Source organism: Diadema setosum, chromosome 3 (assembly GCF_964275005.1).
Source record: "Diadema setosum chromosome 3, eeDiaSeto1, whole genome shotgun sequence".
Lineage (NCBI taxonomy): Eukaryota > Metazoa > Echinodermata > Echinoidea > Diadematoida > Diadematidae > Diadema > Diadema setosum.
Genome location: NC_092687.1, coordinates 15,939,555 through 15,967,423, shown reverse-complemented (window position 1 = coordinate 15,967,423; position 27,869 = coordinate 15,939,555). Strand labels below are relative to the sequence as shown.

General features: G+C 38.5%; 1 protein-coding gene across 1 annotated transcript; it reads right to left on the bottom strand.

Moving 5' to 3' along the window:
* Nucleotides 1-13,740: 13,740 nt before the first annotated feature.
* LOC140226218 (uncharacterized) lies at nt 13,741-27,742 on the bottom strand. Its single transcript, XM_072306706.1, has 5 exons — nt 27,631-27,742; nt 21,382-21,504; nt 19,891-20,053; nt 17,804-17,918; nt 13,741-17,127 (listed from the first exon to the last, which is right to left on the bottom strand). Exons 1-5 carry the CDS (start codon nt 27,701-27,703, stop codon nt 16,135-16,137), a joined length of 1,467 nt encoding a protein of 488 aa, XP_072162807.1. The 5' UTR covers nt 27,704-27,742; the 3' UTR covers nt 13,741-16,134.
* Nucleotides 27,743-27,869: the final 127 nt, after the last annotated feature.

Sequence of the window (27,869 nt, the reverse complement as noted above, 5' to 3'; positions counted from 1 at the left end):
TGAACTGAACTCTGAACGCTGACCGACATTATGGTCAGGGATATGATTTGTTGTGGCAAGCCACATGCCCACGCCGTCTCATAAGTCAATATTGTGAGAAGTGTTGTAGTACTTGGTTACTCAGTTTATAAGTCGGAAGATTAACATTGAGAGTTATTAGTTTTGGAGTTAGAAGGTTGTTAGTATTTGATATATGGGATAATAGTCATTTAATCTGCGAGATATGTTTAAGCTCTGAGCTCAGAAGACTATTATATTGTACGACCGGATGTATGATTTGAAGACTTGATTACACTTTAATAAATGCACACATAATTTCAACGGTACTTTATCTCTTCTTATATTTCATTTCGGGTGATCAAACTGCCTAATCTAGACCAATAAGCTAGTTCACGTGTAACACACTGTGACAATCTTCACATTCTGCGTTCTGTCAGCGAGAGGGATAAATTTGAATGACAATTGACGATTTTGAATGCTATGTCTTCGAAAATGATTGACGAAAAACGAATTACAAAAAAATGACAATCGACAAAATTGCGTTCCACGTGCTTCTCGGGACGAAATTGAATGATAAATCTTTGAAAGTGAATGACAAAAGTGCGAAAATGGATGGGAAAACCTAATACTTCTATGTACATGCTTCTGCGCCAGTCACTTGTATCTTGTCAAAGCGATATTTTCATGTCAGCGTTAGAATTTCTGGTGGCGTTTTGTTGTTGTTGTTGTTGGGTGTGTTTTTTTTTGCGTTATATACTTTCTTACATCTATTGTCTTATTCTATTCCATCAGTGCTTCTGCTCTCTAAGCAATGGATCAGCCGAGAATGATTAAATCAACGAAAAAATTAAAGTACAATTTCTGATAAGTTGATGTATACGAGTCTGTGACAGAAAAAACATGATTGAAGTATTTTATGCACTCAGCATCTGTTGATTTTAGCCAGGATGATTTGGATGCTTCTTGTTCCCACAGGTGTGTGAATCCGTTTTAATAATATTGCCAAAATACGATGCACAATACATAGTTTAGCTTGTGGCAACACTCTTTTGAATACAATCAAGTTATCTACTTCGATATCAGATATTTCATGTCACGCTGAAAATGTTCTCATTGTTGAAAAACTTGAAAATGAATGGTCAGGTTGGAGAATTAACTTTAATGAAAGAACTTAGCCTAGTACAGTACTATACTAGTCTTAACCATCATATGTAATGATTCTCTAATAGATACGTATACTAGTATGCTAATCTGTTTTAGCTATATATATAGAAAAATCAATTTGAAATCCCCTTTCCTACAAGAGGTCAAGTTTCCAGGTACTAAAAGTGATTTCATACTATTGTAATGTTTCCCATAGGTCAATGATATTTTTCATATCTTTCGTTTTCGTTTCGTTTTCCTCACTGTGGATGATTACGGAACTCGAAGCGAGACGAAAATGCAGCCGGTGCCACTATAAGCTGTAAGCTTGTATTCCGTTTTTGTCATGTTTATTTGGGTGTCGTTATGACTACCATGTTTTGGTGTTTATTTTTAGATGCACCGTCTCCATGAACGACGCCAGTCATTTCTCATGAACACTTCATGAACGCATGAAGTTGATATTAAGCCTTAGACGTTTCTCTGAGTAACGGCATCAGTACGTGTAACTTTATTGGTAAAGTACTTATAGTACATACGCAGCCACCAGGCGCATGTGCATGGCGTCTGTCTGCTTATCTATTTATTAGATGAAATGATGCGTTTATACCATGTTCCCGGCAACCACGGCAGCCACGTTCCAGTCCATCGTGGGCAAAACTGGATGGACGTGAAACAACGCAGTGAGACGGGATAAGCAGACGTAACAGGCCGTGATTGCTCGCGGGAATGTCATGTCAGATCTTTAAACTGTCAATATTTTGCCAACGCAGCCCCGGTGCTACTGAGGAATCTTGTATGTCGTAATAAAAACGGGGTAAATGAAGCAAAACACGACGGCACGTAATAGGCCGTACCAAGACTTGGAGGCTGTCCGTAGCTGGACGCGACGGAAAATACTAATCGTCTAGCCTGACCAGACGTTGTGAGAACAGCGTATGATAGCTATTTGTTCACCGGGGTGAGGACTGGAACGAACAAGACTATAATGCGAACGGGGATAACAGAAGAATGTCTCATCTGTACCGGCGGCGCACTACGTTTCAGGCAAACGGGGCTGCCGTGGCCGCCGGGAACATGGTGTAAACGCAACTTACATGCTCAATTAACAACTTTGTATCGTCATGTCTCCCTTCGCCTTCCACTCACCTACACATAGGCCTACCTATCACGTAGGGCCTATATAGTACAGTGTATGTGCCGTTTGGTTAAAGTTCACCCCCTCTCATACTTCCTAGGCTAGGTTTCTCATCTGAACCGTGACTGCCGTCGTAAAATCTGACACGGCAGTTTCGTTTACAACATGGTCCTGTCAGGTCACACATCCCGGTGCCCCACGTTGCCTCGCGAACATTCAGTTTTGCCCATATTAGCCTGATTTGTAAATACCGTGGCAGCTGGGAAGATGTTATGAGTGGTTATAATACTACGTTTACACCATGTTCCCGCCGGCCATGGCAGCCCCGTTTTCCGAAACGTATTAGTACGCCATGGGTAGATGAGATAATCTCCTGTTTTCCCCTCCTACACATTCTATAGTCCTGTTCATTACAGTCCTCGCCCCGCCGAAGATCTAGCTATCAGACGCTGCTCCCACAGCATTTGGTCAGACTAGACTATCAATATTTTCCGTCGCGTCACGCTACGGACTATTACCTTCGTGCTTTCTTGTGTTCATCCTTTGTTATGGCATACAAGAATCCTCATTAGCACCTGGACTGCTGTGGCATTTTTTTTTTTTGACAGGGTGTCTTGTTTAAAAATCTGCCAGGGCATCCACGCCAATCACGGATGTTACGGTTGCCTATCCCATATCACTGCCATCTCACTGCGTTGTTTCAAGTCAATCCCATTTTTCCACGATGGCCTAAAACGTGGCTGCCGTGGCTGCCAGGAACAAGATGTAAACGCAGCTAAAACAAAAAGTAGTAATGTAATAAACAAATTAAAAATACATGTTTTTATGTCAACGGCGTCCTAAATATTTGCAGTCAGTCCGCAGCACGTATGCTAACGAGCCGATCCGGCAAGATTTATTCAGCACTCTCGTTGACGATCTTTGCGTTCGAAAGGTGTCTCGTCGTGCGAGATTTTGCGAGAGTTTGACAGGGCTATGGTTTTCACAGTGTAGCGACTTGTACATACATTCATCATGGCTACAAGTCACGGTAAATTGTTGTCCAGACTTTGATCTTTACTTTGATACTAAATTTGCGTATAGTATCGGTTCTTATCATGACGATATAATCAGTTGAATTTGCGTAAATTTTACCTGCTTTTCACGGAAGATTTTGTCGTCTAAAGTTCCTTTTTGGTTCCTGACCGGATTAAGAAACTGTTGTTTTTGATTTTGGCTTTTTCGTATAGAGGAAACTTAGATGCTCATCATATATTGGAGTCAGGGAGACGCAAGCATGATTTATACTAGTTTTTCCGTTTTGAAATGTCTGTAAAATTCACTCCTAAGCCGGAAGTATGCTCCATACAAAGTGTACAGTGGCGCGAAAGATCTCTCTCATTGGACAGTGTTTGCATTCACCGCGCGCTGTACCACTGCTTCTAGCTTCTAGCTTCTGTCCGAAGCACAGAAATCTACACGCGTGCCTATGCAAGCATGCGCTATGCATGCACGTGGCATGAAACCGTAGCAGCGTAATGACGTAATGCAAGCGCTGAATGCAAGCGCTGTCCACCCAATGAGAGAGCTTACTCTTGAGATTGCACGGTTTCAAGCTGACCAGCCCTGACATCGATGTATATTTACTGGTTCCTGACCGGATTAAGAAACAAATTGTCAAGATATTTACATGGATACAAAGATTAAGAGATGGACTACCAAATAATGTATTTTCATTGAGACGCAAGGTGAATTTGGTATTCTTTTGACGTCTTGAACATGTACTGCACCCATTACTTTTTTCATCATTTTTCAAGCTCAAATTACGCTATGATATTTTTCATTTACAATAATTTGAGTAATATGTGACGATAACTTACATATTTTCCTTGAATTTGATACCAAATTTGTGAATACAAGGTGTATTTTTGTTGCCGAAAGCCCAAGGACAAAATCCCCTTACGCAGCTCATTACGTATGCAAGCCTCGATCGGGCTTGCATACGAGTTGAATAAATACGAGCGAATTATCGGGTGCTGCGGTCTGACTGTTTGACTGACTCAAACTCATTCTTTTGTTTGAATAAAGATTTGGTTGTTTGTTTGTTTATGTGTTTATTTTATTTAATCACGGGGTTAAAAGCCCTCAATCAGCCAAGAGGCTATTTTTCAGAGAGGCCGTGAACCAAAGTATTTGACATAAACAGAACAAATCAAAGATACAGAACGACACAAAATCAAATCAAACATACAGGTAATACAAAACATCAAAAAAGAAAAAAAACAAAGGCTAAACACGCTGTAAAATCAATATCAATATAACAAAATAGCAATATTCATCTGAGGTGTTTATTTTCACTCAGGTTAAACAAACACTTCAATGTGAACTCTGAATATAAGTATGAAAACTTACGACCGAATCAAGAGCATTTCTACAGTTAGTTAGACTGTCTAGCTAGCGCTAGCTCGCGCTCGCTCTCTCGCATAAGATCGAGGCCTCATCACGGTGACGTCATCTCCCCGCTGAGAGTACAAACGAGCTGTTCTCTGGCTTTATTAAAACTAGTTATTCGTTTTATTAAGAAGGGCCTATCATTGGTAAGCGTTTCTAGGTGAATTCGAAACATGGTTAGGTGGAATCTATAGTACTTCCTCGTTATAATGAGGTATATATGACCCTGGTTTATGCATAATTTAGATTTCTATGCGGGCCTACTTAAGCGCTGCATAAATGTCCCATATTATCATTGTTACCATCAAAGACGTATTGATGTGTATACGACTCTTTCCAATCCCATCATATCGCAATCCCTTTTTGAGTAAAACTTGATCCTCATCTAACGTAGACGAAGATGCATTCATGTTTTTTAACCATTTATGAGACCACTCTGTAAACGAAGAAAAAAAATACTGTCTCGTTTGCAATTCGGAATAAAAGGTGAATTGTCATTGCCAAAAGTGACAGAATCTGTTGCGTTTGTTTCTTAATCTGCAGTGCATGGGGGCGCCGTAGCATGCATGATTATAGCGGATTAGACTTCCGACTCCCAATCGGAGGACCCGAGTTGGATTCCCGCCCAGTGCTTTACGTCCTATGGACGACGTGTTTTTTACCCATGCACCATGTCTCTCTGGGTCCATGTGTAAAAATTGGTACCTGCCAACGCTATGGTAATAATAACGGGTGCTGTTCGTTATTCCGAAGGTTCGCTATTCCGAAGGTTCGTTATTCCGAAGGGTAGTTAATCCGAAATAGGCAAATTCCCTATACCTAGAGGTTCGTTAATCCGAAGATGAAAAAGGGTTCGTTAATCCGAAAATTTGTGGCTTTATTCCGAAGGTTCGTTATTCCGAAGATTGGTTAATCCGAAAATGAAATTCGGAACAATGAACCTTCGGAATAACGAATCTTAGGAATAAAGAGCCTTCGGAATAACGAGCTGTAACCATAATAACAATATCAGGGCCTTTTGGTAGAGCAGTGGCATTTAACATTGAAGAGGCTACCCTGGATAAAGAAGATATTATTACTATTATTGTTATCATTATTATTATCATTATTATTATTGTTGTATAAGTATATTATCATTATCATTGTATCATTATTACTAATATTATTATTATTGTTATTATTATTATGATCATTATCATTATTATTGTTGTATTATTATCATCATTATTGTGCCATTATTACTATTATTATTAATTATTATTATTATTATTATTATTATTTATTATTATTATCATCATTACTATTATAGGTTTTCCCATCCATTTTCACACTTTTGTCATTCAATTTCAAAGATTTATCATTCAATTTCGTTAATTGTCATTGTAATTCGTTTTTCGTCAAACATTTTCGAAGACAATAGCATTCAAAATCGTCAATTGTCATTCAAATTCATCCCTCCCGCTGACGGATCGCAGAGTGTGAAGATCAAATTCGTTTTTGTTCACACAATTTCATGAATTTTTCATTCAAATTAGCCAGATGTTGTCGATTCCTTATTTTGAGGGTGAACCAACTTTAAGCCGACATATTTTTACTTTCTCTCGTAAATTGTATCGTTACACATTATTCCCTAACCATTTGCTTAGACAATACAAATTTTGTCTTTAATCATGCTTGCCTAGAAATCGTTTGTCAGTGTTTTCGTAGGCGAGACGGTGCGTATGTTTGTATCAATGTGTACTCGGATTGCTTGTGTGGTGTGTCTGTATCTGTGGTTCTGTGTGTGTGTGTGTGTGGGGGGGGGGGGGGACACTTGTTTGTATGTTAACTCCTGAATGTAAAATGTGAACGGTTACAGAAAAAAATTCATGAATGACTGGGAAATCACATCGGATAGAGATATGAGACGAATATGAATGAAAATTTAACGAAAATGATTGACAAAAGACGAAATCGATCCTGCTGCTTTGAGTGCTGCGAGTGAGACTGACGAATTTGAACTGTAAATGACGAAAATGTATTCCAACTAAACTTAATGGGCTTTATTTGAAAATGAACGACGAAAGACGAATTTGAAAGGAAGATTCGTCTATTCGCGACATCCCGCGACGAAATTAAAGTAAAAATTTGTAAAATTGAATGAAAAAAGTTTGAAAGTGAATTGGAAAACCTATATTATTGTTATTATTGTTATAAATAATAATATCATTACTGTGATTACTATTATTATCTACACTAAACCGTTAAGTTTGTATATATTTAGAAATCGTCATTAGATATAGGTGTGATTAAATTTATATTGTTCTGACATTATAGATTCTGTTTCAAACTATTGGATGTTTCTCACGGAGCATTTGCATAAACTTTATTTTGCAATCAAAATATACTAATTATGCCTGTTGAACATTTCGTAGACTGATTAAGTCTAATTATACTGTGCAGAGGTGTACCTGTATAAAAACGTATACCTGTATTACTCTTGATGTTGCGACTGCGTACCAGCCTTGTGACTTGTTACTGTTCTTTCAGACTCAAGAAACAGAGAAAGGCGAATCGCTCGAAAATTTGTGTGCCAAAAATAAACTGTTGGTAATTATTGTGAGCATGAACTTGCTTTATGTTTTATTTTTTATATTTGATATTGCACAAACACGTGGACTACTTACTTGATATATGTATAAATTTGTGAAGGTCCCAAGAAAATATAACCCCCTATTTTTGAAAGTTTCTTCATACATGCATTGATTCATAAAAACCAAATCCCTCACAATTTGACCCATCCACTCCTAAAAATCGGAGTGGAGCTAAACCGAACTGCTTCAAATTCAGAGAAAGATGACATCACTCAGATGGATGTGGTTTTGAGCACACTTTCTCCCTGCATTCATCGTGACTGGCCGCTTTAACTTTCTCTGATTACAGGTACGAAATCTAAATCTATACCCCGTTCATTAATTGCCTAATTTGTGACTGGCTTATTTAGTGAATTCTACGATATTTCTGTATAGTTGCATTGTATGTTTCCTCCTTCAGGAAAAGAAGAATTTAGATTACAAACGGGGCTTTCAGCAGCGAAGCTATCGAATTTTCATTCGTTATCATTAGTGATACTGGATATGACTGTGTGATTATGATACGTTATTGATTATGAATACTAGCAATGGTGTTATCGTTATATTTCTGCAGTGATTTAGCATTTTTTAAATCACAAAAGAGTTGAAATTTACTTCTGGATTAAGTGCTACTAGTGTGAGTGTGAACAAGCCCTAGGCTGTGCTATCCCGTGTAGACGGCAAAGTAGAGCGGTCAGTGTAGACACTCTCCTAGGCTGTACTCCGCACCAGAGTCCATTGACCTTAAAGGTACTATACAGTACTGGCCGAGGTGGAGATTCAGCTTGTAACGTTTTGCGAGATATTTAGAAACCACTCTATGATATATTAATGTTAAAGAGCATACAATTCTTAGGGGAATGAAAAAGTTTATTTGATGAAAATCGTTTTGAAATGACTGAGATATCTAAAATTTAAAAGCAAGGTAAAACAAAGAGAACATAATAAAAGTCGTGGCCTGTCAATTTAACAGGATCGCTTTTTTTTTTGTATATCTCAGCCATTTCAAGGCCAATTTTCATCGAGTAAATGTTGAATCCTTTATGAAATTACATGCTCTTTCATGTTTCATAAGAGATTCAATTCTCAATATTTCACCCCAAAATGTTATAAAAGTATAAGCCTCACCTCAACCAGTGTAACAGTCCCTTTAAAGCTCTCTTGGGAGTGATTGCAAAGTAGTCAATTCTTCACTTTTGGCCACTTTCTCACTTTTTGATAAAGAAACTAAAAAGAAATTATTCAGGGATCGTCCCCAAATTTTGGTCTTCAGAGTGAATATCATGGCATTCTTTAAATACTCACTTTTGCCTGAAGGCACGGATCATCTCAAATGTTGCAAAAAGCTTGTACATGTATTGCAAACATGGGCGTAAATCCGGGGGGATGGGAGGATATATCCCCCCCCCCCCCCCTGAAATGTAGGAGGGGGGATCGATGGCCTGTACAATCATCCCCCCTGAATTTTTAGGAAAAAAATGGAGGAAGCAGAAATGTGATATGTATCAATTTTGGCATATTGCATGACGTTTGTACGCCGGCCTTCAGACAGGTAACAGAGCTGAACAATATATGCTATCTTGTAGGAAATGTATACACAATTTTCTCAGGCGCTCGCTCGCTCGCGAAGAAAGTAACATCGACATACACTGCGAGGTATGGCTCAGACGTTGACAACGTCAAATAGTATAGGCCTACATGTAAACATCCTATGACGCGAGTAACTGGGGACCATCTGCAAAATATGTACGAAACAAACAAACAAACAATGACAAAAAATACATCACCATAATTGAACCCCCTCCATTTCCTGAATCATTATTGAGAAACGACAGTGACTGATGACTCAGTCACTAGTCAGGATACATCTATGGGCATACCCAGAGAAGATCAGGGGGCTCGAATCTATTGGGGGGGGGGGGGGCAAAGGGGCATTTGCCCGCCCCTATACGGATGTGTTTAGGCAGGCAAATCATTTATCTCCCAAGCAATTCCCGAGATGAGGACAAATCTCGAACTTCTTAATGGAAAATATTGTCCAAATATCGCCAGAATTATGCACCAGATCGTTGTATGCAATCATAAACATGCAAATGCTCTGCTATACAGGATCCTTTCAATAAACTTTGTACACTTTTGATATTGACGTATATTTCTCTAATTTATCAAAGAGTGTGGAGCAGATCGCACCCTCATATTATGAAGAGGCGTCAATGGGGGGGGGGGGGGAGTGGTTCCCTCATAAAAGTGGGACAAACAAAAGCGAAAAAATATAGCTACAAACGGCAGTTTTTGGAGTGTAAAATGTCAAAATTTTAAAGCTCGCTCGCTCGCATTTAACCGCTATGCCATTCTCCTGATGTTGCTGTCAGTGACTGACAGCAGTTGCGCCCGGTGCGCCCCCCCCCCTTAATTTCCAAAGCGAAAAATATAGCTACAAACGGCAGTTTGGGACTGCAAAATGTCAACATTTTGAAGCTCGCTCGCATTTAATCATTATGCCATTCTTCTGATGTTGCTGCCAGTAATTGCCAGCAGTTTTGCCCGTTGCGCCCCCCTTAATTGCCAAAGCGAAAATATAGCTATAAACGGCAGTTTTTGGGACTGTAAAATGTAAAATTTGAAGCTCTCTCGCTTCGCTCGCTCGCATTACTAATCATTATTCCATTCTCCTTGTGTTGCTGCCAGTAATTGCCAGCAGTTTTCGCCCGGGTGCGCCCCCCCCCCCCCCCTTAATTTCCAAAGCGAAAATATAACTACAAGGCGGCTGTTTGGGACTGCAAAATGTCAAAATTTTGAAGACTCGATCGCTTCTCGCTCGCATTTAACCATTATGCCATCCTCCCCTGATGCTGCTGCCAGTAATTGCCAGTAGTTTTCACCCGTGCGCCCCTTAATTTCCAAAGCGAAACAATACAGCCACAAACGACAGTTTTTAGACTGTAAAATGTCAAAATTTTCAAGCTTACTCGCTTCGCTCCCTCGCATTTAATCATTATGCCATTCTCATGATGTTGTTGCCAGTAATTGCCAGGAGTGCGCCCGGTGTGCCCCCCCCCCCCTTAATTTCCAAAGCGAAAAAGTACAGCCACAAACGGCAGTCTTTGGACTGTAAAATGTCAAAAATTTTCAAGCTCGCTCGCTCGCATTTAACCACTATGTCATTCTCCTGATGTTGCTACCAGTGATTGACAGCAGTTGCGCCCGGCGCGGCCCCCCTTAATTTCCAAAGCGAAAAATATAGCTACAAACGGCAGTTTTTAGACTGTAAAATGTCAAAAATTTCAAGCTCGCTCGCTCCGCTCGCTCGCATTAATTGCTATGCCATTCTCCTGATGTTGCTGCCAGTGATTGACAGCAGTTGCGCCCGGTGCGGCCCTCCTTAGTTTCCAAAGCGAAAAATATAGCTACAAACGGCAGTTTTGGGACTGTAAATGTCTAAATTATTAATGCAAAAAGATTTCATCGTGGAAGGGGGAAACCTCCCTACCATACCCTCTCCCCCCCCCCCCCCCCCTCGCTTGCTTCGCTCCCTCCGTGGCACATAACCGCTCCTCCTAAGATCAAATCCTGTCTACGCCGGTGATAGACCCCATTAATTTTAGTAGGCCTTCACAGTGATGTCGCACAGGCGGAGCAAGAGCTGAAATACCACGATTTAGTCATTCAATGATATATTGTGAATATTTCATTTTCTTATTGTTTTTTAAAGAAAAGAAAACAAAATTTCACCAAAAGTGTGCACCAGATCGCTGAATTTCATGTCTGAAAATGCAAAATCTTCCTCGTGTGGGAGAGGGATACACACCCTCCCCCCCCCCCCCCCCCCCCGGTTCGGTCGTTCCGCTCCCTCTCACAGATATTTCAAAAACAAAAATAAAAATGTTTTCATACTTTTAAGGTCTCATTTTCCGCCGAAAGTCATCTGACAAGCAAAAAAAAAAGCAACAAGAACATAACGTCTTCATATTTTTGCTGCCACTTTCCTCCCACTATAACTTATTCCATGCAAAAGAGTGGGACATCCGATCCCGTAAAGTGTGTGTGTGTGTGGGGGGGGGGGGAGGGTTCAGCAAGCTTCCCTTTCCCCCCCCCCCCCCCCCCCCCAAGGCTGCGCCGGTCCGGTTATGGGCTTGTAATCGTGGTGATGGTGACCACCCCCCCCCCCCCCCCCACTCCTCAGTACGGATTTACGCCGTTGTTGCAAAACATTGTACGAAAGTCTTTTGTTTTATATAATAGAGGAATAAAATACAGGAACGAGCATGCAGTAAAGAGAGAGAAAAGCTGGTATTTGGGGAAATGAAGGAAAACAAAAGATGTTAGAGTCGTATTGTAGCATACTAGGAAATTCAGTTTTTATTTTGTTTGAAAGTACTTACCCACGAAGTATGTTTACCATATTCATGCCCATCGAATTGTTTCAGTTCATACAGATACACTCATAGATTAATCAACCCATAACTGGTATGTAGCTGTGCTTTAATTGGTTTAAGTATTCATAGTTTACATGAGTGGTTAAGGTTATGATTTTATTATTAAAAGGAGAAACTGGCGGTTAATTATGACAATTATGAGAAATTATTGCAAGTAATGCTTAGACTGATGTTGATTAACAAAGGGCTATAATCAACCTTCGATGCTGCAAAAGGTAAATTATCAAGAACAATGATGAAGAATGGGGTGTCATATCAGCAATTTGTATGAGTCATTTACATTGTGTTGATGAATAACTCGAAGTTACAAGTCGTGTTGGATAATGTTACTGTGATTGATAAAAATCAGTATTGGTTATACCGACGATAAATAAACACTTTCATCCCTGCATCCATCGTGACTGGAGGTTTAATCATTCTCTGCTTACAGCTTACAGATTGAGCAGTATACACCCCCTTGTTACCGCGGAATGGGTATAACATGTATGATATATATATATATATATATATATATATATATATATATATATATATATATATATATATAATATATACACATACATATATATATATATATATATATACATGTATATATATGAAAGAAAGATATTATTCCGAGGGGTGAAGGTTCAGGTGCGAGTTTCTTCACTTTGTCTCCCTCTACAAATTAAATTTGTTAAGATCGCAATTGCTGATCTGTAGATTAACAAACATGTCAGAAAAATAGGAACCAGTGGGACTCGAACCTGATCTACTGCTTTCCGGGCAGCGACACTACTACCAGGCTGTCCCTGGTTGCCGGCAGTGACACGATGAACATGGAACAAATACCCAGTATATCTATATCTATATATATATATATATAATATATGAGTTTGTTTGCAAAAACCGATAAGTCCATATTTGTCAAATGGAGATATTCAAGAAAAATAAAGAGAATAATAAGAAGTGTTTTGCTTCTTTTGACCATAACTTCAAAAACGTACCTTTATACATTGTATCTAGTGACCAATATACCATCTAAAAGGCATTATTTTGTACTTTATGACAGAGACCGTACTTATCGGTTTTTGCAAACAAACTCTTCATATATACATATTTATCTATATATACATGTATAGATGAAACATAAGTAACACAGGTAGTTTTCCTTTAATGAGCCAAACTACTAGGTGATGCACTACTCAGGTCACGTCCACATCGGTAAATATAGAAATAGCACATGTATTACTCCATCAAAAGCAGCCGTAATTTAGGTGTTATATTTGATCAGAAAATGTCTTTTCGAAGTCATATAACTCAAATTCAGCAGAATGTTAGACATCAGTTTTGTAATTTAAGTTTCAGTAAGGAAATATTTTGTCTAAATCTGCAGTTCAGATACTTATTCACGTTTTGATATATTCCCGGTTGGATTTTCCGAATTCATTGTTGTGTAATCTTAACAAAAAAGTCACAAAACTTCAAATCGCTGAATTACAGTTTTAAAAATGAAAAAGAATTCCCTCGAATATTGCTTCGTCCCCCCTTATAGACCTAGTCCACTTTGGGGAATGACAATTTCCAAATTTTCCACAAAAGTGCACTTCAGGTCGCTTTATTATAATGTTAACAATGCAAAAGCTCCGCCCAGCGGGAGGGCATATCCCTTTCCCACACCATCCCCCTCTACCTCATTTGACCTTATACAAAGTGATGATGCACACACGGAACTGTGATTTAGCACACCCCTGAAAAAGCCCTATTTATTTCTTTTATTTCTTCTTATTTTTTGCTGAAAAATTCTAAATATTTCACCAAAGATTTGCACCATATCGCTGAATTTCAGGTCTGAAAATGCAAAGTCATCTCCGAATGCTTAACAAACAGTGTTTATGATATTCATTGTATGAATTCACTGAAGAAATAAAAATACACAAATGATAACACTTTATAGGCAAATGTAACACACACATAATACATTTTTTTTTATATGAATGATTTGATACATACATGTATATTTTAATACATTATATCCTCCCATCAGTAAATGTATACTGTGATCTGGTTTGTTCATATACAATACTGACACAGAAAAAAAAAATACAATGAAAATGTGGAATTGCTCACATGGGAATTCAGTAAAGTCACTTGCTGGCATGCATCTTGTATGAAAGAGAGAGAAAAAAAAAACATAGTTAAGTTTCATTGATAATGTCATTGGAATTGTACTACAGGTTAAGACATATAATTTTCTGAATTCACATAACTGGAAATGATGGAACAGCATTTGATTTGAAAATACAGGGTAGAATATTTCTAGTACAACAATATATGTTTATGGTTTCATAACCAAACCATGATAGAAGTAAAGCATGGTCCTTAAATTCAAATTTGACTTTGTGTATCCATGCAGCTTGGCCAAAATTACGGTCAAATGACTACAGCTATTCTGTTCTTTATATGGAAGCATAGGGGACATGAGTTGCTCTCCAAAACATAGTACAGTGGAAACTTGGAATAACAAGATCCTTAGGACCAAGACAATTTGTTCTTTATATCAGATGTAGTTTGTTTAAAAATTCAGTAAACAAAACAAAACAAAAGAAATAAATTCATTAGGACAAGAGAAATTAGTTTGTTATATCAGGTATTTTGTTATATCAGATCTCTTTATAACCGATTTTCCACTGGAAGTGTTATAGCATTTTCCACCTCAAGCAACACTGGAGTCTATCTGCCCAAGGGAAAACAAAACAAAAAACCCACCAAACAAATACAAAAACATCGATCTGACAGTGCTGTACCGTGTAATTAAAATTGTACTAAGCTCATGAGCATTTTTACTTTCACCAACACTTATATTCCCAGCAGTGTGCATTGTTCACATAACAAACAGTAGCTGTCCGATGGTACACACTTTTTTTTTCTTTCTTGTGCATGAGCATCTGCAAGTGACCCAAACTTTGAGAAATGAAACTCCGAGAAGTTCAGATGCTCCAGTGTGAATGGAGGAGCAAAGTGCGCGAAGCCAGTGTAACCACTTCTTATCACTTGACTTGCAAAGGAGCGAGACCATGTGTAGTCTAGTCGGTGTAATGTCCTTGATTTACAATCAACTGTGGGTCTTGAAATAACCAATTAAAGGAAACCATAACCTAAAGAGAAAAGTGGATTAAGTGAAAGCAGCAGCATTAGTAGGATACATCGGTGAAAGTTTGAATAAAATCGGACAATCGATGCAAAAGTTAAGAATTTTTAAAATTTTAAAGGGAATTCTACAAAAATTCATTTTTCATGAAAATTACACATTCCATCAACTTGATACCGACATATTTAAGGGTAGTAATCATTCCCTTGCTTTCTTAAAGCGGTTAGTCAAGTGCCCTTTCATAATATACAAAAGCAGGGTTCGAAATTGGCGATGGTCCGCTAGCCATTGGCCACCGAAAATCACGTCGGATTAGCTAAAAATCATAAAATTCTGAAGTTACTAGTCCATCTGGCTAGCCAAAATATTGCTTCCGTGTCAAAATTGATTCTAAGTAGTCCGCCTGGCTAGTTAAAAAAAAAGTTAAGTGCGACCCCTGAAAAGTGAAATTTTGTTTGATTTTCTTTAGATTTTTTTTTATGTTGGTGTCCACACACGACATCATAAACTCTAGTAGTCTCCTCATCCAGCGGTTCCAACACAAACATTTTAAAAATTCATAACTTTTGCATCGATTGTCTGATTTTCCTCAGACTTTCACCGATGTGTTCTATTAATGTTGCTACTTTCACTCAATCCACATTTCTCTTTGGGTTTGGGTTTCCTTTGAAGAGCAGGGACCTTGGGGATACATGCATCATAGAGTGGGAAGGCTGTCCCATCTCAGATATATTCAAAATTCTCTGTAACAAATTTGTGCACGGCTTTATCACTGATGTGTAGTCTGTGTAAACACACACACATCGGAGGCATCTTGACTGGAGTTGACCATTACAGCACACGCTTCGATGCACAGATTCGCTTGACAGGTGTCGACTAGTGATTTTTAAATGCACCCTCGTAGACAGTCCATGAAGATTGATTAAATCGGACGACCCATTTTCACCATGCTACTGGGTCTTTAACCTGTTTAACTGGGAGGACGAGCTAATTCTGCTACAACACGCATTTCCCTTAGACACCTGCCCAAATATACTCAGGACTAGTCTTCAATAGTTCATGAGGCTACATTTCCGTCCTTTGCTGAAGCACTGCTACAAGTTTTACTGTTCATTACATTGGAAACATGAATTCGAATCTTATTCTTGGAAATGGTGTCATATCCAATCAAAATCTATGCAGTCCGCTATGTACCGTGTATGTACAAGGGAAAAAAAGAACGGAAAAAAAAATATAGAAAAAAGGCTACATTTTCTGCTTTTTCTTCTTCTTTTTCTTTGATATACTACTCTCTCCTCCATCTTGGGTTTCACTCTTTTCCCCTTTGTCCTTTTTTCTCTTTTTCCGGCTCGATGTAGTCTCGTCCACTTCATCTTCTACACTCTCTTCGTGGCTATCACACTTGCGCTTCCTGCTAGTCTCACCTCCAGACCTCTCCTCGCTGGTGTCATCATCAATGGAGCAGCTGTGTTCAGCGGCGACCTCGTTCCTATTTTTGTCCTTCTTGGATTTCTTCGTCTTCTTTTTCCTCTTCCTCTCGCAGTCGTCCCCGCCGTTCTGCTCGCTAGCACTCTCCGATTTGCTCTCCACTGTGACCTCATCCATCAGTCGCTTTTTCTTCTTGTTCTTCTTCTTTTTCCTGTCAATCTCAATGCCCTCGTCCTCCTCGTTCTCGCTCTGGCCGCGGACCTCGATGACCGCGTCGTTGTCGTCCGAGTCACGCTCGGCGTTCCGCATCCTCTTCTTCTTGCGCTTCTTCTTCTTCTTTCCGCCGCTCCTGTCCCGGTGTCCGTCCATCCCCTCTTCGCTCTCCATCTCTCGCTCCTCCTCTCCCTCGTTCTCCCCCCCTCCATCCTCCCTGTCATCGTTACCGTCCTCGCGGTCGGCCACGGCAACGCATCCCATCCGCTGGGTGGATCCAGCCTGTCTCCCTAGACCGGAGGGCCCCGCCCTGTCTTCGGGCGCCGCCACATGGGAATTGTCGGCCTCCGCTGCCGCCGCCGGGCGGAAGCCAAATCCGCCTCGAGGGGGGTCCACCTCGGTGTCGGAATGCGACTCGCTCTCCACTCGGTGCCGCGCCCGCTTCAGGGCAGCCATCTTCTGGGCGAAGTACTCCCCAACGCTACAGGAACCCTTGATGGTGACCACGCCGTGGGAAACCTCCTCCGTTCCCTCCTCCGATCCCTTCTCCTTCACCTCTTCCTTCTCATTCTCACCTTCCTGATCAGAGTTCTCTACCTGCCAGAGAAAAAAGATTTTGTTTTTCAAGGCGAATCCTTTGGTCCCCAAACCTTGCCATGGAGAATGACATGCTAAGTTTGAACTCTCTGCTATACCCTGTCAGATGACACCAGAGAAATGAAAAATTTAAACCAAAAATACATCTGTGCACTTTAAAAACCTGTACAGTAAATAAAACTCCTTTAATCTTGTAAGGTTGATTATGAAGAAATGCACGCTCAGCCTGAATTTTCTCTAGAACAATATAAAAACCACACAAAAACAAAACCAGTTCAGAGTAAAAATAAATGGGCAATGAAAACTCACTATATGTACACTAATACATCGTATGCAACTCATGTTCTGAATGCTTGAAGATGAAGAAAAAATGTCAAGTCTGAATTCTCTGGCAAACACTGCTACACTACACTTGAAAGAAGAACAGAACAATACAAAACAAACTTTGATAAGCATGTGCACTATAAAAAAAAAAATGTACAGTACTAAATGCCACTCTTAGGCTTGATTATGCATAGCTTTTATCAGCACAAATTCCTTCTTAGTCATCGCAGTGACACAATATCAGGGACTATGCAAGCAAGTTGTGTTTTATTTTCATTTGTTTTGTTTTTTAAACATGAAAGACTGCTAAACAGTCCCCTTTCTTAATCTGGAAGTAAAAACGTAAACTCACAGATTGTGACTGCGGTGTGACGGGAGCCGACTGTGTCAGGCGCCTTCCCAAAATGCTGTTCATGCCTTCCTTCCCGTACTTTGTCAGATCTTTCCCCCGGGTGAACTTCTTGTAGCTACACACGGCAGAACAGAGGAACAATAAGACGTGTATGACAATCAAAGGTAGCTGACAATGACAATGACAATTTATTTCTTAAAACTGGTACACTAATTTGTGAGTAAGAGAGTGATTGACCCCCTAATCTTTATCAGCAACAGATAACAAGGAATCAGCAGGCTTCCAGACTTACTTTTTCATTCACTTTCTTCCTTAAAGGTATGGTATCGTATCCGTTGAGGTGAGGATTCAGCTTTTTAATTTTTTGTGAGATACACACACTGTAGAAATCACTTTATGAAATGCTACGGAGCATACCATTCGAAAAGGAATTCATAGTTTTAAAGGGGATGGCTAGTAACTGATCAGTGGGAATCAGTGGGAATGCTGGGGATGATTGTTACAATCCTTTTGGGATTCATTTAAGAGTACATTATCTATTGTTGTGTGAAAATTATTTGCTTCAGAATGGTGTCATATTCAAGTAATGTGCAGTTTAATCGCCCTGTCACAGTACAGGCATGCTAACTTGGAAACATTAAACTGCAAATTACTTGAATATGAGACCATTCTGAAGCAAATCACCTTCACACAATAGATATGTAATGTACTCTTAAATGAATCCCCCAAGGGTTGGAACTATAATCCCCCAGCATTCCCACTGATCAATTACTAGCCATCCCCTTTAATTGAAGAAATTTGGTTTTGAAATGGCTGAGATATCCCAAAACAAAATAAAACAAAGCGATCCTACTAAAAGGTGGGTCCCAGCCTTTACAATGTGTAAATTTGTTTGGATATAATCAGTCATCAATTTTCATCATATAAACTTTGAATTCCTCTTAGAATTACCGGGTATACGCTCTTTCAAATTTCATTAGCGCTTTCACACAATCCCAAGATGAAAAGTTGGAAACCTGAAGTCCCTTTCAACCCGAACTATACCATCCCTCCATTTTTCGAGAATTTCATAATTACTCTTCTTTTTGAAGATTTTCATTTGAAGAAATTTCATTAGCGCTTTCACAGAATCCCAAGATGAAAAGTTGGAAACCTGAAGTCCCTTTCAACCCAAACTATACCATCCCTCCATTTTTCGAGAATTTCATAATTACTCTTCTTTTTGATTCATCACAATGTTTCCAAATTCCAATGATGTTTGCTCATGGCTGTACAATCTGTTCCTTTCACAATCTACTGTTTACATTACTCTTCTGTCATGAAAAAAAAAGTGAAGTATGTGTCATGTTCTGTCAAAAAAAAAAAAAATCAAAATAAATTTGAATGGAATTGAGCTGAATCCCGCATACCTACTTTCGAGAAACTCCACCCCATTCATCTTATTTGCACGGTACATAATTGTATAACTGAGAACCAGAATAACAACGACCAGATGCCAACCTTGTTTTCAAAAATGGTATTTCAGTATTCTAAGGGCTGAGAAGATGCATCTTTTATTTTTTTTTTTTTTTTTTTTTTTTGTTGAAAAGCAGTATTTCTCCCATTCCTCCAACAGATACATGTCTTTGATACTCTTGATACAATTTTTTTGGGGAAAAAAAAACACACCATGAAACCTGTAGTGTCTTTAGCAAAAAAAAAAAAAGAAAAAGAAACAAAAGACAGAAACAAAACACTGAAAGAAAAAGTTACAGTTGGCATCTCTTTATCACTGTTTTGCCCACTTAATTGTATGAATCTTTCCAATCCCATAAATTTCATTTTCTTTTGACCGACTATGATCATTGTTTAAAATACTGACTAAAAGTTGTACATGTACATTAAAAAAAAAAATCACCTTGATCATGGAGTGGAGCTTCTCAATTCAATACATGCTTTGCTTGAAGAATTCATTTGCACTGAGATGTGTGATGCTCATGGAGATTTACAATGTTTTTGCTGGGTGTTATAAAGAAGCATTCACAATATAAGATGGATCATAAAATCTGAAGTAATCCACCAGAAATCTATCTTCTGTGGTGACTCACTGGACTCTGCTTCTGGACTTCTTTGAGCGCTCCTCGAGACTCTGGGAGGGGTTGCCGTCGGCGATGGAGCCGCCATGATTCTGGTTGAGGGAGCTGAGGAGATCGTTGAAGTCATCCTGATGGGCAATCCAGTTGTCCTCTTGACTGGCCTTGCAGCCAACACCTGGGGGCAGCAGACAGAGGGGGAAAAAAAGCAAGTTGGGTCAACTATTTGCCTGCATGTCTCCTTATCACAATACAAAGTACATTGTACATGTAAATATCTAGTAGACCATGAAAGGAAGCATACAATTTGTAGCCATTGATCCAGTAAGTGATAAATCGATAAAATGCCTGATTTTCAAATAGAAAAACCAGCAACAAGCGCCACTATGAAATGCATTCACAACTAGAGTACATACATTCTACACAAAAATACAGACCAGCCTGCCTCCTGTTTTGACAACCAAATCTACATATACTCTCACAGATTACATCCCTTTGCAAACACAACAAAAACTATGAAATGGTTGTGATGTGACCATCATTAAAAGCCAAGTTGTGTGAGGATTCATGGAGTGGTAAAGCTTGCCAAGTTTGGCTAGAATCCCTGTAAAGAATTGTTTGAAGTCTTATTTCTCATCTCTATGTAAGTATCTGTATGTCACACACAGCCGAAGAATCTTCGTTGACTGGAATCAATTCTTACTGATGAGCATTTTCAAGCTTTGAGGCATGCAATCATCGCTGACCAATGCTTTACGTGATTTCCTTTTTTTATGTACTCTGGTAGGCAGCAAATGAATTGGGCCATCCACAAATCCCCAGTCATACCGTGTCTTTGAATGGCTTTAACACATCAAAAGCGAGAAAATAAAACAACTTCCATTAAATCCAAGTAAGATACATCATAATGAACATGAACGCATGAATTGCAACACTGCATTCCGAATGAATTCCTATTGACTGTATGTGTGTACATGTACCTAACTACAGTGTATACATTGTGGGTATTCACAAAAGAAGACTTCACAGCATTTCCTCGGAGCAAAAAACACTGGATCACAACAAAAAGAGCACTGGTGTAACATAAGAAAGAACACAAGTAATAAATGCAAACAAAGCAATTATGAGCAAAGCAAGGGAAGTTGACTACAAGCAAGCCTGACATGTACAGAAAAAGTAGCTTGAAAAAAGTATTTCTCAAAGACTTAAGAACTAAAGCAAAACATCTCATAGTGATTAGGACAGAGTTACGAGTTCTTGAACATGTGAAGGGGACAGTTTCCTGGTGACCAAAGATGAAGTGGAACCGTAACTCCAGGGCTTCCAACTCTCATCATTGAGAGTGAGACTCATTCATTTTGGTCCTTTCTCAATCTCACTCTAAAACTTTATTTCATTTGCATGCATTTCTACTGATCTCACTCATTTTGACTCCGAAATTATAGCATTGGCCTATGGGAGTCTCACTCTCAAGTAGTTTCCAATGTTTGCAGCCCTGCAACTCACCGAGGGTGTTGTTCTTGAGAGAGACCTTGATGTGCGAGAGCTGACCGTCCTCCTTGACCCCAAGACCTTTTCCTTTTGACCATCCCATCTTCTCCATCAACTTCTGACCAAACTTGGATGAGTCTGTTGAGAAAAGAAAAAACAAAACAAAACAAGACATCAACAATCCGGTACCCCGGATAACAAAGGGAAAATGGAGACTGCATAATCAGAGGTCTAAGGGAGACTACAGCAACATCCAGAAAGAAGAATCTGTCAAGAGAATTTTTTTTTTTTTTTTACCATACATTTTTTTTTAACTTTACGGTTCTCATCCATTAGACATCTGTACTTGACCTCAAAGAAGCTAACTATACACAGCCCTGTCGCTGTACACAACCAAAGATCTGTAATCTGTATCTTGTCATCAGGAATAGACAGAGTATGTCTCGCTTCAACTTTCATGGAACCCCTCCTACAATTTACAAGTAGATGGATGAGAGCTATTACAAGCAAAAAAAAAAAAAGATACATGTCAAAACTCCACAGAATTCTATTTTTTCTGTCGAGATCTCATTTAGTTGTAATAGTACTAGTAGTACCTCTGTATGCTGTACCTGTCCGTTCTCATTAATTGACACAGCACTGATTTCAGCCTAATTATTGGATAAATTTCGGTGACCCAAGCAGAGTCGAGGGTTCTAACAGTTATATTATTACAACTAACGTTAAAACTTTAAAGCCATCCCAGCCAGTGGTTGTGGATGTACCGGTAAGTTTAAATTTGTCTTGTCTGACGTCTGTGTGCCATCCATTCAACTACTAGGTACAATCTCTGCAGGACTAAACAAGGCCAGGCCAGGCCAGGCCATAAGCCTGGGAAAACACTATGGAAAACGCACACATGTAGGCACATGCGAACTGTTGCATTAAAGGGTGTGTACAGTTCTGGTTGAGGTGATGAGGATTTAGCTTTAAGGCCCGTTTCACGGTTAGGCGCCACTTTTTGTCAACCTAGGGGTCAAAATTTCAAGTTCTCTTTAAGAGATGGAATGTATTGATTTTTTATTCCCAAGAATGTGAATTTAATGGAAAATGTAATGCCAGAGCTTAATTATTATTACAATAGCTGATATTATGAATGGTTCTATAGGAGATGAAGGTAATTTTGCTAAAAGATAACACTATGATACCATGGACAGAGCTGACACACTATGTGTCCAACAGGTACATTTTGTAATTTGATACTGTAACATGATTTAGTGATATTTAAGCAAACTTCGTGCCAGATTTTGTGTTCTTATTTGGATTTATTGGAAAATTGTACCGCTTTGAAGGAAAAATATGGTGTGAAATAGAGTAAATGACTTCAAAAAGTTTCTCTTGTTTTACACTTCCTCGTTCAGGATGTGTAATATTTCATGGAGATAATGCTTATGTTGGGGGACATACACACACCTAATATTAACATTGTGAGTGTCCAACTTTTACATTTAAAATTTCAGCTGGAGGATGTGGTGGATGTGACAAAAACAGATGTGAACGGACATTTTACACCTTGAGCAATAAACAAAAGAAATAAGCCAAGTGATTACCCAATGAACAGTCAGCACAAGTCAGTTTACAGTAAGAAACAAATTATGTTTCACAAGAAAGCTTTTGTTTTTTGTCAGCATAAATGATATCAGTAATATCCAACACGGTGGATGTGACATGTGAACGGAACACCAATTTCCTTATTTTTTTTTCCTGCACACCTTGCATTGCAACCAATCCATGCAGTACCATCAAGAATGCTGTATTCAAAGTACAAGTCACTGCTGACAAGGTTCCATGTCCTGTAAAAGTTATGAATGCCTGAAATTCCTTATAAGTGGTGGATGTGACGGATTGGAGATGTGAACGGACATTTTTACTCTTCTTCAATTTATACTTAATAGTAATAGTTGAAATCATTACTAACATTTCTATTGGCTCACATGCACTGAATGACCAAAGTATTTTTTAGGTCTTTTTGCAGACATACATGTACACTGTTAATTGTACAGTTCACTTAATTTTCTTTGTAAAGTGGAGTAAATTGGATCCAACACAGGGGATGTGATGCCAAAATTGTGAACAGAATTCCGAATTTTAATCTTTCTTTATCATAAACTGGTAACAGTAATCCTGCTTGGAAGAACCACATAGAAAAACCACATTTTAGAATGCAAATCACTGCTCACAAGGGTCCACATACAGTTGTATTCTCAAGTTTCAATGTATGAATGCCTGAAACTCCTTGGTGCAGATGTGACGAAATCAAATGTGAACAGACATTTTTTTACCTTCAATTTATGTGAACTGCATATGAATAAAACAATAAATTCATCAACATAGTAATGACATTCTTACTCTTTAACCAATGAAGTCATACATAATGCTTCTGATAGAGCAATTATGCACTCAATTTTTCTCACAGTAAATGATATCCAACATGGTGAATGTGACATTTTTATTGTGATCAAAATCCCCAATGTGCAGTTAAGTGTTTTCCCAGGGTATCGAAAAGAAAAGGTACAAGTAATGTGAGTCTTAATCTTACCTTAACCTGTCCTACCTATAGTTTCTGCCTATGACAAACTTTAAAAGTGGAAACCTGGTATAAAGACCAATCCTCAATAATAATAACAAAAAATGCAGATTATGTGGTCATGACCCTGTGTGCATTATGCACTGTAAATCTACAGCACAGGCAAAAGCTACAATAACTCTCGCATATGTCACCTACCAGGATTCCACCCATAAACTTTATCATGTCTCTTAAAAATCACATTTCTAATTTGCCAGAGTTTCTTGATATTGAAGCACCACTGTATGTTAATGCACAGGGTATACATAGGCCCTACATATTGACAAAATGAAATCTTTATTTGTATAGTTTGTGTTCTGTAAAAAGAAGAATTTTCTCCTCCTCATCCATATACCACCCTTCTACCTCTCCTACATCATCACCAGGATATGCCATTCTTTGTCAATTGAAGACCATTCATTTTTTTTTTTTTTTTTTGGTGGAAATAACAAACTTTATTTCCCTTTTTGCTTCATGAGTATCATTATGTATTCAGATTAAAAAATAATAATTTAGGGTTAACAAAACTTGTTACACCTTCAGATGAACAAACCTTCAGAATAACATGCCTTATTTCATATTTGGATTTATGAACATTTGGAATAATGACCTTTATCTAATTCTTGGATTTACAAAGCCTCAGAAAAATAAACCCTCTCTCATTTTTCCGCTGAACGAACCTGTAAGTTAAGGGAATTTGTGTGTTTCAGAATAACAAACATTGGGAATAATGAACAACCCTAATGAGCTTTTGATAGCTGGCTATAACATGTAATCTTGTGAAGCACATACAGCAAGTGTATTTTTTTTTTTTTATTATGGCTAATACTGAATAATGCTAATTTTTGTCAACAACGGGCAATTTGTCAGTCAGTTGCAATAAAAACAACTTGATACAAGGGTTTATTTATTTGCACAAATATTGACTTACCCTCTGCTAAAAAGAATTGGAAGGAGCACTGGTTGGCTGTTGGGGTTGAGGTAGTTTAGTGGATATGAATTACAATGCCTGCCTAATAATAAGGAGCTTGTTGGTTACAGAGTTGTATGCCCATGATTTTTTATTAGGACTACAACTATAAACACTGAATAATTGGTGCTTATTGTACATCGACAAGGGGCAATTTGTCAATCAGCTCCACTTAAAAACAACTTGATGTAAGAATTCATTTATTTGAATACCAGGTAAATACACAGTATCTACTGCACAGGATCACATACATACATCGTAGAACTAGCACGGGCTCTGTAGCGGAAGCTTGGTAGTCTACTGGATATGACGCCAGTCTGGTAATCAGGAGATGGTCGATTTAAATCCAGCTTGAGTATATGGCCATGATTTTTTCATCACACATTTGGTTATACTCATAAAACACTGAATAACTATGCAAGAATTCCTTTCTTTCTAAAAATGCATTGGAAAGTGGGGTTAAACGGACCCCTTCAGTGAGATGGACCCATACCATTATCTCTGTGAATCACCTTCACTGTACCTTCACTGGAAACTAAACATCAGGAGATAGCTGGTTTAAATCTGACCCAAGTTGAATGCCCATTATTTTTTGTCATGGCTACTACTAGAACACTGCATAACCGGTGCTTACTTATGTTGAAGGGCAATTTTCAATCAGTTGCAGTAAAGTGATATATAAATCAATTTAACTTTTTTTTTTCACCCCTCAATATAAGTTAACCATTCCAATGGTTGTGGATCATTTCACACTGTGTTCAAGTCTTGATGCTGCGTGAAGCATTGGGAACTAATGCTGAAAAATGCTGTGCATTGGGGAGATATACTGTGTGTCCGTTCACACCCCAAAATGTCACATCCACCATATATTCAATCAGTTTTAAACTTATTGAATATAGTATACAGGAGAGGTCTAATCAATGTAATTAAATAACATTTATATTCTTTTGCCTTTTTGAGATTAATTATCTGGAAAATTGATTAGAATATGTAGAACATCAGTTTTCACAGTCACAGTGACAAAATCATAATACATCCTCACTGTGAACAAGTATTCTAATGTAAAATTATAGTGAATGTGGTATAAAAGTGGGTGTCTGATATCTAGATATCTTGGGAAAGACATGTTTTTTAAATATAAACATATTTTGTCCCCCCAAAAATAAGTTGTCTCTAGATTTTACGTGATATTCACGGAAATGTCCGTTCACATCTTAAAACGTCACATCCACCAGGGCATTTCACATATTTTTTAAGTTTTTCAAATTTTTAGTTTCATAGTTATCTCAAAATCAGTGGCATTTATAAGGTTGCTAAAGAGTCTAAAATGCATTGAGATTTAAAGTTAATTGGACCAGTATTTACTGAGATGCACACCAAAATGTGTTTCTGACAAGAAAGGCTGGTGGATGTGACATGTGTGAACGGACACCATGTTTTGTGAAATAAAAAAAGCATTTGAATTTCAAATCCTAAATTGTTTCAGAGGGATAGCCACCCAACTGTGTATCATTGATTTATGCAAAAATTTTAGAAATAATCTAAACCATTAAAAAGTTATAGATTTATAAAATCTTGGTGGATGTGACAAAAATGTGAACGGACATTTAAATTTTGTTTTCAAATTACTGTCATGTCATCAGATGGAACTGAAGCACAAACAAACTTTCTACAGTCACTCATACAAAGCTATACTTTACTTTTACATTATTTTCCTGAGACTTGCCTTTGTTTTCTTACTTACACAACCCATATAAGCAGATGATTAAATGTGAACGGACAATGTCACATCCACCAAGAGAATTTTGGGGTGGAAAAAATGTAACAAAAAGGAGTTCAAACTTTTTAACTCTGACATGATTCATTATGGCTACTCATACACTTAACATAGATATGTTCACTTAACTCATAGCTAGATATGATACAGAATGGCAAAGTTTGCAAAAAAGGGATGTTTGCCAGGTTGACACACTGTGGGTCCGATTTGGGCACATCTTGCCTCACTGTGAGCAAATGCTTTGGAGTTGCATTTTCGTTATGCTATGGGAGGTAGACCCCATGGGGGTCTAACATATGCATATCAAAACATTTCATGAATCTACTCTTATTCTGTGTAGTAGACTGAAAACTGAAAAAAATGAAAAGTGGCGCCTAACCGTGAAACGGGCCATAAACGTTTTGGGAGATATTCAGAAACCACTCTATGAGATGTCAAAGAGCATGCAGTTCTAAGGGGTATCAAAAGTTCATTCGATGAAAATCGGTTTTGAAATGGCTGAGATATCCAAAAACAAGGTGAAACAAAGAGATCCTAATAAAGTTGTGGCATGTCGCCTTTTATTATTAGCACTTTTTGGATATCTCAGCCATTTGAAAACCAATTTTCATCAAATAAACGTTGAATCCTTCTTAAAATTACATGCTTTTTCATATTTCATAAAAGGCTTTTCATTATCTCACTTCGGAATGTTCAAAACATGAATCCCCACCTCAACCAGTACTGTACAGTCCCTTTAATGTGGATGACCGCGGCCGCCGCGCAGAGGTAGGGATCACTGCGACGGTACTCTGTATGGTGGCGTTCGCGGTCATGAGTATGACGACGACATGGACTGCATTGTCGCAATAAAATGTAGATTTCACAGCAACACAGCACAGACACATGATCAGATATCGGTCATATATTTACCATCGCTCCATGCTTTATTTCTTGGATCGAATGACAATTTTTGCCGCCGTCGAGGTTCCGCAAGCATGGCCATTTTGTGCGAGAGAGCCGTGCCCACATAACCTAATTCATGTAGGGTAGAATGTCTGCGTATATTTTACACGTACAGTTTTACAGTAGCAGTACAGTACAGTACGTACGTGTATGTATTACGTGTACTAGTATCTCATGCAACTTGTACAGCACGTGGCGGTCATTGC